The sequence below is a fragment of the Helicoverpa zea genome, chromosome 1 (assembly GCF_022581195.2).
Source record: "Helicoverpa zea isolate HzStark_Cry1AcR chromosome 1, ilHelZeax1.1, whole genome shotgun sequence".
Taxonomy (NCBI): Eukaryota; Metazoa; Arthropoda; class Insecta; order Lepidoptera; family Noctuidae; genus Helicoverpa; species Helicoverpa zea.
In genome coordinates this window covers 8,062,600-8,077,916 of record NC_061452.1, presented here as the reverse complement: position 1 = coordinate 8,077,916, position 15,317 = coordinate 8,062,600, and the positions used below count along the sequence as shown (strand labels likewise).

The window sequence follows — 15,317 nt, the reverse complement described above, 5'->3', positions numbered from 1 at the left end:
ATATTTTGCTGGATTTCAGGTGCTTTTCAGGTACTTTTCTTATTGCCTTATTTAGCAGGTCGATAACTAATGCCACAAGAGCTACGTTGCGAAACGTTGGCTCATCATTCACAGCCGAAAACAACCTTAATTAGTCCAAAGTTAATCAAAACCAATCAACTGCAATCATATAATTTGCAGCGATCGAGAATGTTTCAACATTATTGGAATTCATTCTACAACATTTGACAACGAATAACATCGAAAACAGGTCATCGGCTGCCTTTAGTGAAATGTCAGGGTCCGCGGCGGCGACGAATAGAATCAGAATGCCAACAGACTGGCGACGTTGAATCATGAACGCAGCCGATATCATACGACAGGAATTTCTTCAATGAAAATGAATTTCCAATAATATACAAGACATTCAAAATTATTTGACGTTGTCACGTGAAGGCTTCGCAATGCATGCATATACATATGTATATTTCTGTTAGCTACCTTATTGTGTTGTATAACTTGTCAAGGTTATTTTTTGTTTATTAGGCTACATTTTAATATTTGCATAAATAATGTCCTCGCTGGAATGGCATAATGCACGCGCAACAAATACTCGCTATAAGAAGGAGCAAAATATCTTTAGGAATGTATTTAGAATTCTACACAGACAATTATGCATTACTGGAAGAATAAAACTATTGGATTAATGAATAGGTTTAACCAACTTTACAACCTGGAATGCACGGCGTATTCTTGCATCGTTATTAAAAGTTATTTTTACGACCGAACCGATAGCCTACACTAGGAGAAATACAGAGCGATCGCGAAAGGCAAAATGGAATCAAGTCTAACCTAACGTAGGCTAGGCTAACCACGTCGTGACTCCCCCCGCGCCCCCATAGCGGCGCGGCGGGCGACGCGGGCGCAACTCGCGCGCTCTCCTGCACCGGAAAGCCTTCACGATAATATTCAGTTACAAACATCGAACTACTTGATCACCTAAACCTTCTTTAGATAAACCAGTTCATAACAACTTTTCTCACATACGCTTAAACGTTAAGCTTATATGGTCTTAACTGTTAAGGTCATGTCAAGACTGCATCAACGACGACATTGAATTTCCTCAAGATCAAATTAATTGCTCTTAATCGATTTGTATCAATTTTGAATGGTTCTGAGCTATATGAATATTTATTACGGTTTTTATCTAAATCTTAGAGTGATTTTAAATTAAATTTGGCAGCTCACTAATTGGTATGATCAATTTAGCATAACGTTAACGTAACTAAGTTTGTACCTATATTAGTTACGCTGAAACTAGATATAAATAAATAGTATACAATAAAAACTTTCAATAGCAATCACCAAAATAAGGTGCCAGTAAGAAAAAACGTTTTTCTTGATATTATAAAAAAATACAGTTTGTATTCAATTGCGTTGTATTTTTTTTCTGTGCTACAAAATACAGTTTATTTTTTGTCAGTTTAATGTTATATTTAGTAACATTAAACTGCATTTCCAAATAAAATACTTAAATAAACACTCGCTGCATACTGATGTATTGATTAAGGTCACGTTGGATACCAACCGGACTTTAGAAACAACAATGACATAAACATTGAAACTTTTTCAGGTTTTGAAATAACTAATTTGAATGTTACCTCTTGCTATTTCGTCAAAATCGTTTATTATGATACAATACTAGGCTAGTCAAAGAGAGCTACGGAAAGGCTAAGCAGATGCATACGAATACCAATATTATATTAATTTTTAACTTTAAATTCATTTCATGCACAATTCAGCAGCTCACTTTACCATTTTTGTAAACTGACATTGTGAAAATAAAGACTTGACAGGAAAACCATTCGTTTACAAAAGTTCTTTCTATGTACGACGTGTGTACTAAACTACCAAAATAAATGCTACTTAAGACATTTTGAGGTGTATACGAGTTATTGAATTGCAATAATTCCTTTTCGAGTAAGTAAGTACACATATATATTGTATATTCTAAATACAAATACCCAAATGCGTGCTTACTACGCTCATGACAAAACTTATAGAAGTACTTACAGAATAAAACCTTATTTCATTCCTTAAAAAGAAAATACACGAGTGCTCATATAAAAGGTTTAAGAAAACGTTGCAGTCGGTTCGGCACTAGGGTGGGCCGAGATCAGCCGACGACGGCGGTGCGCACTCGGTACCGTTAGCAGGCGCCGAGCTGCAACTTCGCAGAATCACTGCATCAGCCTTCACTTCATTATCCGCAGATACTAAGGGTTATCGTACCTGTATTTGATGGATCGCACGATCAAATCGAGTCACCTACATTTTGAGACCGTTTTAAGTCAATATTTGCAATCAAAAGATTGATGAAGCTTCGTTATCTAACAGTTTATGAGCCACTGTGACCTGGCTATATTTTCCCGCACTAAATGTAAGTCTTGAATGACAATATCACAAAAACGCGTTTATTGAACTTGAAATTGGGAACGCCCACCAGAAAGCTTTTTATGCTCGACGAATTGAATCCCACCAAAATAATAAGAAATGCGTGTTAAATCTTCAAGGACGCATCGCGTTTAATTTATAATAGCATCCGTATCTATTCAGAGATTTGCATGTAATGCTACCGCACAAAAACTTAGCTTAAAATTCTTCGTATCTTAATATTTATTTGTAAACTGCGTTACTAGTTTAGTTAATTAACTGGTGGCAATTATTATCATTGCAAAACCGAAACAGATATCAACAATCAGGTCTTTTATACCGAATATATTTGACTCAGACAAATTGGCTTCCTGTCCAACTGGATTGATTATAAAAAGTCAGTTCAGACATACGATAGTCAGGTATTTAATTACTCGTACAATGTCCAAATATTCACACTCTGAGGCATTTGGAAATGGGCTTATTGTTACTTGTCTCCAAACACTTAGCAACTGTTAGCGAAAGGTACAATTGTTTGAACATGTAAATGACTAAATAGCCCCCTTATAAACGGGGCAACGAACAAGTCGATAAATGGAAAGTGGGAGAAGCGTGCGAACAGGGTCGAACGTGCTATTGTCACCGCACGTCACTTTGCGATATTTCCTACTCATAAACATGGTATACAGTGGCACACACATTATGTTTATACTGTATATGAACAAGATCAAGGCGCTAGGCGCCTCGTTCGCCGCTTCCGCCTCTCCAGTTTGGAATTCCATATATTCGCCGCGTCGATACGGGTTAAATTAAATGACAAAGTTAGAATGCGGCGTTGTACGCCAGGCAACGTTATTGCAAATACTTCATTTATTAAAGCCTACTTTTCTGAAGAGAAAATAAGTTTACAGTCATGAAATTATATTATATTATTAAATCATAAGTTCGTTTATTTTGTTGTTCTTTATAAACGTTCTAGATAAATAGATACATGGACACTACTACAGGAATTTTAAACAATTAGGATGTGAGTATGATTAAGACGTTTATCAACCAGTCCAATAACATAATCAGCTGGTATATCAACGTCAACTAAGAGATAACTATAATTTGCAAATCATACTTAGCATTGTCTTAATCTTATGTGGGCGGTGAATGCAAAGCGGATAAAAACTGATTCTCGATAGCATCGCCGTGATCGATGCCTATGATTATCAACACACATGAGAGAAAGTATGGACAGATACAAACATAAATTTAATAACAGTATTAGATGTATTGGATTGCAGAGACGGCGTCTGAGAGTTGCAGGGCCAATCAGTGCGGGCGGCGACGGCGGCGCGGGTACCGTTAGCGCGCGCCTGCGCCGGCCGCGCGGTACCCACATCAGACCATGCAGCCTACTTAATAACTGATAATGGACCACTCATGTGAGATAATGTTCCAATGACAACATTCATAAATGCCACGCAACACGAAGAGATACGACCAAAAAGAAAATCATGTAAGTAGAACACATTTTCGTTACGCTACATCTCAATGAGCACTAACAGCGCTATTTGGAATTCAATGACAACAAAACCTAGTTGAAGTCGGCGACCAACATTTGCGACCAATAAGTGTTACACGTTCAGACGCTGACTGAATACGATTGTAAAACTGAGAAGATGGTCCGTTAGAGAGTGCATGACTGAATGACCTCGAACGTTGTCTCCTCGGCCAGCCTAGGCGCGGTGACTTGCACATTCATGTAAAACAAAGTTGCTCTAATAATAGATTATATGCAGTGGCCACGCCCAGTCGCATTCTGGGACAAGTCAATATTGTGTACCTACGACGATCATTAACATTACACCTATCCATTATGAGGAGCGGTCGAAAGCTCTGCAAGTTCTCATTATTATGGTATTCGTTATTGAGCATGTTTTCTCTTTCAAACTACTATGTGGGTCATATCGTGATCGTTATTGCTTTGATTATCTATAAAAGAACATTGCCTTTTCAAATATGTGGGACTGAGACCAATTCTGTCAGATGTTTATTGCTTAATAGTTTAAAATTCAGTTCCATTATTTATTGATATCGATAAAAATGTGCTAAATTACATTCTCTTTTGAGAATATCTTGGCGAAATCTTGAAGGAATCGCCGAATAAGAGAATATTGAATGAATGTGTGAAACATTTAACAACCTTGCATACAGCAGCAGGAAAACCAATTAAAATTTCCCGTTTCCCTTGCAGTATCTTACTTTCGTATTAAATATTAACGACATCATACAAGATTCCAAATGGTTCTGGAATTCTAAGAAGATACGGTGGAATTTTCGGCGTTCTAACAATTGTCACTAATAACGGCAACTGCAAGCCTGCAATCTACTAAAAGCTTTTATCCTTCGCAAGGCACTAACCTCTAAGTAGATACTATGCATGCATACACCTCAGAAAATACTTTGTTTAGCAATCCTAAACTTGGATATGATTTCATTTATCTATAGCTACAAAGTCGTAGATATGGAAGAACTACAGCAATTAGAAACGGCAATTATGTTCATGAAGACGGAATAACTACCCATTACTAGTATTCAGCAGATTTAAGACAATAAGGATGTTCGTAAAATGGCAGTCATTTGTAGCAAGTTTCAATAAGTATAAACTAGTGAAGTTGAGTTGTTATGAACTAAGTTTGAGGGAGAAGTTACAGCGTACGTAGCGTTTATATGTATAGCGGGTTACATGGAGCTGGCACGCCTGTACGGCGCAGGGCAGGCGGCAGGCGCAATGCGGTAATTATTGCAGCCGTATTCCAAGCCACTGTCTTTCCTAATTACAAAATCTATCAAAAAGTGTCTGATGACACTGCAGTCAAAAAGAAAACTAATGTATGTAAAAATCGAAGGCGTTTCTTTGTAATATGCTGATCACCATCATGCCAAAAAACTAAAACATAAATAGAAGACTTTTCTTATAATTTCATGAGCCCTGGCTAACGATATGGCGATATTGCATTCGTGAAATTGTATTTGCATTTTTTCTTTTAAAAATTTCGGCGACCCCAATTCGAATCCATAATCCCAACCTGACCCATATAACTTGACCGACATTTTAACAGTAAAAGTTCCAAAATTCATCGATGGAAAAATCTGTTTCAGTTTGCCGACACGCTTGAATAAACATAAGCGGATGAAAATATTAAAAACAATTATTTCGTAGGGTTCAGAGAAAAGTTTAAATTAGGTTTATTTTTGTTTATCAAATCATGAGTTGAGTAATATGTATATTTCAATCTGCTACACCGTATCTTCAGGAGGCGCTTTAAATCCTTGAACATTTCTGCCTATCTTTCGTTCTCTGGTACAGGCTAGGACGCTGCCTATCCGGTGATAGATAAAATCGTGAATAATGCATATAAATAGGGTGAGGTAGCGCAACCAATCAAATTCTATGAATATGTAGAGTGGCCGTTTATGGTGTTTAAATTTATTTACCTAGCGCTGAGCTGAAGCTTCACCAGTACTGGAGAACGTAAGTGTTTGCAGGCTAGTTCCGCGTAGAAAGCGTTTGCTGTAATATATGTTAACTATCCACCATTGAACACTTTTATGGGTTGCCTAACAAAATGCTATTAAAGTCGTCAAGAGGTTTTTGGGTCGCGACAGTGCTGAGACAAAAGACAAACGAGAAGAAAGATTAATGATCGACGGTTTGATGGTTTTAAAATCCGCGTCAACTTTCAAGTGAGTTTACCCATAAATGTAATTGCTTTCTATTCTGTGTCAAACAGCATTTGTTTGCAAGAGTTGTTAGGCTGCAATACTTAACATTATCTTTAAAGACTTTTTAATAATAGCAAAGTATAAAATCTGGTAGGTGTTATTCACATCATCTAGAAGATACTCAATCACATTAAATATTTTAACGATTTATTTATGACCCTATAAATTACGAACTTAACATTGCGTGGGAGGGTAGCCGAGCCTTTCTCATTCAAATTTTACTATGTTTTAATAGAATACATATCAATAATAAGCGTAGCCCGGAAATGGCTTTAGTTTTAATGAAATAGCGGTTCTTTGGTGTTATATTATGCTAGGTAGGATATATAAACATAAGTGATTTGTTCTACGTGACATCAGAAGATATAAAGGTATCATAACTCATGATGTCACATCTTATAGGTACATAGGAAACAGTCATATAGCAAATGACATGACTCATTTGCCAAGACTTTATTAATACTTACCGTAAAGGTATTATTCTCGAAGAAAAAACGTACGAGTAAATAAACTTTGAGTACAAACAAGCAGGCAAGCCTACTTTTAAATATGACTTCATTCATGATCAATACGTTAGAACCATCATAAACAAAGGAATCTTTATAGTGACGCGTAAATTCATCGTTTTCCGAATGTGTCGAGGGCATTTAGTCTATATTTACATTGGAGAGCCTCTTGACAATAGATTAGCTAATCTACATGTACTTGAAAACTAAAACACACCTAGATATAATAGGAATGTTGCACACTGCATTTGTTGCACAAAACACTTCAAATGTGGAGTTGAAACGTGAATTTCAAGTTAGACATTACGCAATGTAAACTGGCACGTTTGTTTAAACGAATACATATCAAGATATGTAATGATAACTTACCGAAACTAATCTGACGTATTTCGTATTTTATGTTTTTTTAGTTTTAATTTTAGAGATGGACTAGAAATAGCACAGTATTCAAAGTGTGGAAGTTTTGCAAAATATTTTTTCTCGAACATGCATGGAAAGGTTGCCACTGCCCATTACCTACTTACTTTCAATTCTTTTGAGAAAACTGCTATATCCTGTCTCATGTAAAGATAGTTTGTAGCTATTATGTAGCGGTCAGTAATATCTGCACAGTTGTATCGTATATCCCAATCACGCTCCCGAATGTAAGTATACGAATTGGATTTCAAAACAAACTTAGAATCAAATATGCAATGGACTGCTACTAAGTAAAGATTAACAAAATTATATGGTAAAAGGTTATTTTCTTTTAAATGCTTTTACGGTAAGGTCCAAAATTTCTTAATTCTTGTAAAACGTAGCTAAAGTACGCAATGGGATGTTAAGACACAAAACAATCCTCTCAAGACACTGACTCTGGCTGATTTGACTGTTTAGATTTCAGAGCTAAACATTTGAAAATATTTATACAATCTTATCGGGCAACCATGCGAAATATTCAAATCTATCTTGAGCGGTGTTTACAATCAGTATCGATGCTCGTATGTTTTTGTGATGCTAGGAGATAATTGTCTGATGAATCAGATGAGTGGTCATACAATGATAGCGATCTACTTTCTATTTCACGATCTGAAGCCGTGACGTTTTAATTAATATTCTTCAGCGAACATTATACAACACGAAAATTGTAATTGAAATATTTCACTTAGGTATCTTAAGTTATCTTAAGCACTTTGTTTACAACAATTACTCTCGGCAGTATCTGATCACGTGTCTCTTAAGAATTAATTTGAGTTGTTTTGTAACAAACAATAATAAAAAACAAAAGTGTCGTGGTACCGCCAAGTGGACCCGCTTGGCGATTCTCAAATACGATTTACTATAATTTCGAACACACACTTGCAAAGCATGGTAATAAATTCTTATGAGAGTATCCTTATGTTAAATTCTAAATGATTTTAAAAATCAATACATTTTCAGCAATACTGATAAGAAATAATTGTATAAAAGAAATATTACAACGTTTATTCAATAATTCTCCGTCTAAGCAAATTGCAGGATCAGTTTCTGTTTGTTAAGCGACTTCTACTAAACCTAAATCGAATTTGAATTTGTCTGGTAACAGCTGGCCCGAACACTAGAGCATTGCTATGCAATATCTGTTGTTCTCTATAAACATAAATGTTAGCGTGTTTATACAACAATTGCATAATTGGAGAAATATTGCAGTAAATACTATTTATCACATTAAGTTGTACACTATACGAGTTCGTACGATCTTTATGATCTAGTCGTGGCTTGTAATAATCACGCAAATCTAAAAAATATCTTTGAAACATCAATTAACTTTTTATTACTGTCGTAAATAATTAATTACAAATAGCTTACCTAAATATTTATATAGAAACGTGTAACTAGTGACAAATTCCAAGCGCTAAGTTTCTACTAAGTAATTTACCACTTATCTCTAGGTCAACACTAAGCAGTCTTCTAAGATATTTTAAGTAAACCTATTTGACGATTACACTGCAAAATTCCTCAAACACCAAGAATATTGCAAATAACTGTATACAATTTGTGTACATATCGTCTTAATTGAAAAAAAGTATTCGTAAATATACATAGGTTTATGTACATAACCACTTAAACATTGTTAAAAAGTGGGTCACAAATATTTGACCGAGCTCTTCATTTCGCTAATTTTACCGTTGACTTTGCAAAAGCGACCGCTTTTTTTTAAATATTACTAGTAATGTGGGGTACTCTTTTATGGCAAAATTGATGTTTATCCAATTAAGCACAACATGCTCTGAAAACCAAGATTTTACTCTATGTGTGAGGAATTAGAAATCTCTTCCGTAATCGTAACTATCCACTATAGGCTGGTTTCATCTATTAAAACATACATCAGACATCCTAGCATCGCAATGATCACGGCAAACACAAATCGTTTCGACGTCTGGAAGGCCAGGGTTCGTGCACGTTTTAGTGTAACAGTGGGTGCTTGCATAGGGCTGGTAGCTATAGAGAGCACACAAGTAGGCTGGTCGGTGCAGCAGGGAGCGAGGGCGCAGCTGGCCGGCGCCCCCTGCGCCACCCCGCTATTGTTACCCGCTAGTTTGCATGAAAATAGAGAAAACTCTCCATGTGTGTCGTCGTTCCGAATAAAATATTCTTTTCTTTGTTTATAGCCGTTGTTCCTGTGCAACTAGTAAAAGTATTGTTTGCTGAGAAAACAATGAAGTTAGGTATTTTATCATTTAGCGGAATCTTTATGAAACAATTTCGCTGGTTACGTAAAAAAGTTCACAGGAGTAGTTTTTGTCTTTAATAAAATTACATATTTAAGTGCATAATGTCTTCCTGTTTTGACTGTCTGGCTTTCTTTAAATAAACAGTTTAATTGTGTAAGAGATACAAACAATTCTAATGTTTGTAAATAGTGCGGGATTGGCCACTCACATACTTTATGAAAGTTAATTACATGAACAATAAAATAGATATTCACAATTCCATGAAAAATGGACGATAATTAAAGTATATGTGAATCTCACATGCACATAGAGTTAACCGACCGGAATAAATTAGAAGGAATCTAGTTCGCGTTTATCTATCTATCTGTATCTATCTATATTACCTACATGAATCATTGGGTGCAAGCCTGTTTGCAGATATTCAGAGCACAAATGCGGTTCCACTAGGTACCTGTTTATTGTTACCTAATGCAAATATGGTAACCCACGTGCATGCCTATGAAATAGACAAAGCAATCAATTTTGTTAGCGTGCAACGTCAGCGTTGTTGGATGTCAATAATAGGCAACTAAACAGACGTGGACTAATTTATGACACGAGTGAGCTGGTATTGTACAATATACATAGTACAATTGAAAATGCAGGACTAAGTAAAACAATACTCTATTCAAAATGAATGCAAATGAGCATAATCCTATCCATGCATTTGATTATAATATCTCCAAAGCCTCGGAGCAATCATGGCTGGCCGTCACAGCGCGCACAGCTGTGCCCGCCTGGTGCCGCCCATCACAAGAAACTAGAGAAAACATAAAACTCGCTTCCAGTTCTGTTGGAAAACGTTAGGTTCATTACTAACCATTTGCTCGGCTCACTTGTAAATGGATATTTTCAATTGCAACCAGTGATTACTTCCCCTAAGGTGAAAATTTACTTTCTTTCATTGATGACCGAGTTTCTGTGGGAGCAGTTTTCCCTGCTCATGCGAAGTTCGATGTACTTTACACATGTGCATGAGACAAAATAAATGTACACTTTTGCATAATAACAGTTGTTCTAGGTAATATATCTGACTAAAAAAAATATGTAGGTATTTATGATGAAAAGAATATTATATTATATTATGTATTTTATTTTTAATATAAAGTATGTTGTCTTATAAAATCCGAAACTTGTAGATACCGTTTTTGGTGGAAACTTCATTTTTATACTCGTAGGTATATGAATGAGTATTATTTGAATATTGAAGATAATGTAACTGTAATTCGTATTGCATACGCCCCACACTAAAACTTCTACACGCAGAGAAGTATTTTACGAGATAGGCCATCAAGTCACGACGAGGAATAGCCAGGTTTATGTCCAAATGGCTCGTATTTATTTTAACAAGCAAGCGGACCCGGTGACGGATACGCGGAACAAATCTTTTGATGGTGCATTTGTCGCGCCACGAAACGTTATTGTTCAGCGACAATGACATTCGCGGTATTTTATTTCTCCTAAGCAAATCTTTAATCTAATTCAGCGTCTATTATTGAATAGTTTCACATTATTCACGCAATTGCGACCTGCAAACTTGCCTTGTAAAAATTTAAATTCATAAATGATTACTTAATCTAATTTTTTGCCTTGATCTTATTCTTGCAACCGCTAATTCTTAAAAACGATACAACGAATATTTCCACACTGTTAATGAAATTAAAAATATGCATATTCATAACTTGTAATTGAAAAATTAAGTGTTCCCGGTTGTTCGCATGAATGTTCGCGTGCTAGACTATGATTTGTTATGAAAATAACGCTGAACAAATTAATTTGACCTACAAAATCATGAAGGAAAATCAATCACGTTTGTTTTAAAAAATATTGCTATTTTCCATGTAATAAAGTTCAGTCATCTTCACTTGTGAGGAACCCCTTTACCCACAAGTTATCACAATCCATAACAGTAAACAAAGTTGTATGGTACTTACACGTTATCGGTGACATCAGTAGATTCATCCAGTTCGCCGATAGTGTCCAGGGATGCTCCGGAGCCGTCTTCTCGAGTCTCCGTCGGTGGTGGCGGCGGGGCGGACGTAGGTCGCGTTAAGGGGGATTCACTGCTATTTTCTTTGTATTGATGTTTAGGCACGAAGTCTATCAATCGCGGTAACACCTCTGGCGTCGGAACTTCCTCCACTTTTTCAACTGTCTTACTGTTCATCTCAGCTTCCGATCGCTGTAACCACGTTTCTATGCAGTTCTTCTTAGTAGGTGTCAATAAGGACTCTGGGATAGGCGGTGGGGGAATGTCTGGTACGGGAATAGGTCTTGGCTTCTTCTCACTCACAGAACGTTCAATTTTTGTGTTTCTCGGCATAGGCTTAGGCTTCTCGGCAGTATTTTCTGATTTACTTTCGACTTTCTTAGTTTGAGATGTTTGATTTACAGCCACGTTGTTTGTTATGTTTGAAACAATCGTGTTGTTATTATTCTTGTCATTGTGCAGTAGTTTTTGTGTTGCGTTCTCCTGATTGTTAAAACCGTTTGTGATAAAGTTTTTCTCTGTTAACTTTGATTCGTTATTAACTTCAAAACGTTTTTCTAAAAATCTTTTGCTTGTCATATCTTTTAGAATATTTGTGTCAATATTTTCAATACAATTCAATACTTTCTGTATATCTATAGTTTTAGGTTGCATAATTGGAGTTGAAGGAATACTGTTTTCTACAGAACTTGCCATGGATCCCAATCTATCAACAACTGTAGATATCGAGCTGCTCGTGTCGTCGGACTCTGCGTCAGCTAAGACAAGACAGCGTTCCCACTCAGTAGACAATAAATCTATGTACACTTCAGCTTCAGGTGGCATAGCTTTTCCATCCGACAAACGTCGCACTAAGCGTCTTACTTCTTCTGGAGAGCCTTTTTTCAAGTAAGTTATTCCTTCTTTACTTTGCCGAAGAATGTGACTGTCAAATGAAGATTTTCTCGACAACTTTGTTATTGTAGAAATGCCGTTATTTTTTCCATTCATTTGAGATTCTGTCTGATTTTCGTTATTGGATAAGTTTTGCTCGCCAACAGTTTGTAGGAGCTGTTTGTCTTTAAATGAGTTTTTCTTGCCTAGTTTTCTAGGCGGAACCGGTGGTGGCAATGTTGTAGGTCGCACTATTTCAGAAGCATGTGCAGATTTAATAAGAGATTCAATCACATCCATGCCGTTTCTTTCCGTTTTGTTATCTTGTTCAAAATGTCGCACAAGTAAAGTTAATGTTTCATCTGAATCTTTGAGCCTCCGAACACAATCTATTCTCGTTAAGTTAGACACTGATTCTCCGTCTATTGCTAAAATTTCATCTCCAGGTATGAGTTTTCCCCAAGGCGCAGTTGCGTTTGCTGCGGGACTATCTTCTGCGCATGATTGTACCAGAAGTCTCCGAACTTTTTCAGCAGCCGCAGATCCTCCTTCAAATTTGAGCCCCAGGCCAAGGCGTTCACCTCGGGGTCTGCGCACGGTCACCTCTGCGGCACCAGCCGCTGCGCTTACGGTGAGGACAGTGACGAAAGAAGGATCTCGAGTAGATGGTCGGCCTTCGCCAACCGGAACTATGGTGACGAAGTCCTCCGCAGCCGCGTCCGTCGCCATTCCGCGAGACGCGCCCGCGCAATTTTAATCACCACTTTCAGAAACGAACCTGCAGACAAAAAATAATAATGAGCTGACGTAATAAAACTGCAATAGTTAATGTTTGGAGTTGCGCGCGCGACGAACAGCACGCAAGAACTGCGCGCAGCCTCTCTCTTTCACCGTTGCGCTGCACTTGAACGAGCTGAGATGAGCCAAGATCGGAAATGTCGATCTCCGTTACGCCTATTGATATAAACCACTCGACCAAATATGGTATAATGTACAAAATAAAAATAAGGTCGTGCATCATAAACATTCGTTTGTAATAAGTAAGGTGGAATCATCCGTAATGCAAACTCATCATAATCATCTTGTCATTAACAAGTTCGACACTGCTACCGTTCAACAAATAAATTCCTTCTCACCTCAGCAGGTATCTTAGATCATTTTGTTTCTTTTTAGTCAACTAGGTATACACCTACTTCCTACTCACGAGCAGCCGAAACTTTCGTTGATCGATATGAAAGTATAACGAGCGTGTTCGTGGCGAGCGAACGTGTTGACCACAAACAGTCGCATCATTGGATTGGGCGAGATGTGGGTTAGTAGCACCAGAGGCAGTACAGCGTTGTCGGCGGTATTCGCGGAGAATCGACGCATTAGCATATCGCCCGGGGCTGCGGGGCGGCTGCGAGAGCCCGTTACTCCCGGGTCCCGTTCCGAAGGGCCACTCTTTCTCACGGCTCTCGACAATTTTCGTACGAAATTACTGTCTGCTACCTAACCGGCCACGCAATGTTTACTACAGTTGGTTAGGTCCATACAGGTTTAACAGCGAGCTTTACGCATGTAGATAGTATGATACAAAGTGTATATGTCAGGTATAAGATAGTCATATAGTCATATGTGATTTTACATCACATTTATTGTTATATAGTACGTGTAATGCGTGACTCACACGGGTAAAAAATGCGAATGAAGAATTAAATGTCTAAACTTTTACATCATACGGAAAATAATGAAAACGAAACTAAGAAATGTAAAGTGGTCTAACTAACAAATTCCTAGCAACCACGCGCTGAATGCTGATACTACGAATTATAGCTGCAGCGATAATAGCGACGGAATTTACTGACTGAACATTTCCGTTTTCGATTAGTTACTTATTTCATTCCTCATTCCTAGGCTTTAACATTTTGCAACCTAAAAGGTAGTAAACGAAGAAACAGGTTTTTTATTAATATTGTGTGATAAAAATATAAATGTAGTGTCGGCAGAGCACAGTGCGTGACCTTGGCTAACGAGACTCCGGTAGAATGGGAGCAAATACAAACACATCGGCAGAATCAACTTCGTTTCACTTTGTTGCCGCGTAAACAAAGAAAGGTTGCTGCATCGTATGTGGTATTGTTTAGCGATATCTCATAATTGAATCTTTACACCGTAACCTACAATACAAAAGAAGATTTTATTTATACATGTTCGACGACCAGTTCTAAAAAATACACCTACGTATGGAAAGTAGGCAAATCATGTTTAATAGTTATACGAGGCAAGTTTGGAGAACGTATAAAGAAAACCGTTAGTCAGTCATGAACTTGGGATATTATAACACACGCCTAATCCATTCATAATGTAGTACTAATGGTGTTACCTATGAATATTCATTGTGTTCACGACTCGCCGGTAATCTGGCGTAAGCGCGTGTTGTTTTAGACGGAATTTGGAAGATCGCTAATTACACAGCTTGTGAACAAGTGGGTGAAACGTTACGTTCTCCTATTGTTTCATCGTTTGTGTACATGCTAATGTCGATAAATGTACTTCACGAACGATATTAGTCAAGATTACACATTTGTTTTTATTTCATTGAACTTTGCATCATGTATGTTGAATGGTCATGCGTTTATTGCTCCACCAAGCGAACAGAACTAAATTCATCGGTAGTGCAACCACAAGAAGTGGGTCGTCAGTAAGTACTCGGCAGTCAGCTACACGCCTACTAGCAACAAAGAAACTCCTAAGTTAACTTTTACAAAGCGATCTCAAATCAACATGCAAATAGTTTTCACCTATCATCCGGTCCTTATGTCTTCTTTCTCAGATGTGTTGTAAATTCTGTCCTGACCATTGTTTGGCGCCGTTCTTGTTTTAGATTAAATATTTAGTAACCAAAATAGGTATTCAAAAACGAAATATCTACAACATTATTAAGTGCCGACGTTAAATATGAATAGAACAAAAGATCTGAGATACAATTATCATCTTTGCCTTACCGAATAGTACAATAGGACGCCCACGGAAATTCAAACACAATAA

At 37.2% G+C, this 15,317-nt stretch overlaps 1 protein-coding gene across 1 annotated transcript in view; it reads right to left on the bottom strand.

The window, feature by feature from the left end:
* LOC124640643 overlaps positions 1 to 15,317 on the bottom strand; it is a 34,416-nt gene that overhangs the window by 13,002 nt on the left and 6,097 nt on the right. The window contains exon 2 of the mRNA XM_047178544.1: positions 11,359 to 13,065. Within this exon, the coding sequence (XP_047034500.1) occupies positions 11,359 to 13,016 (1,658 nt within the window). The 5' untranslated portion in view covers positions 13,017 to 13,065. The remainder of the gene's footprint in view (positions 1 to 11,358; positions 13,066 to 15,317) is intronic.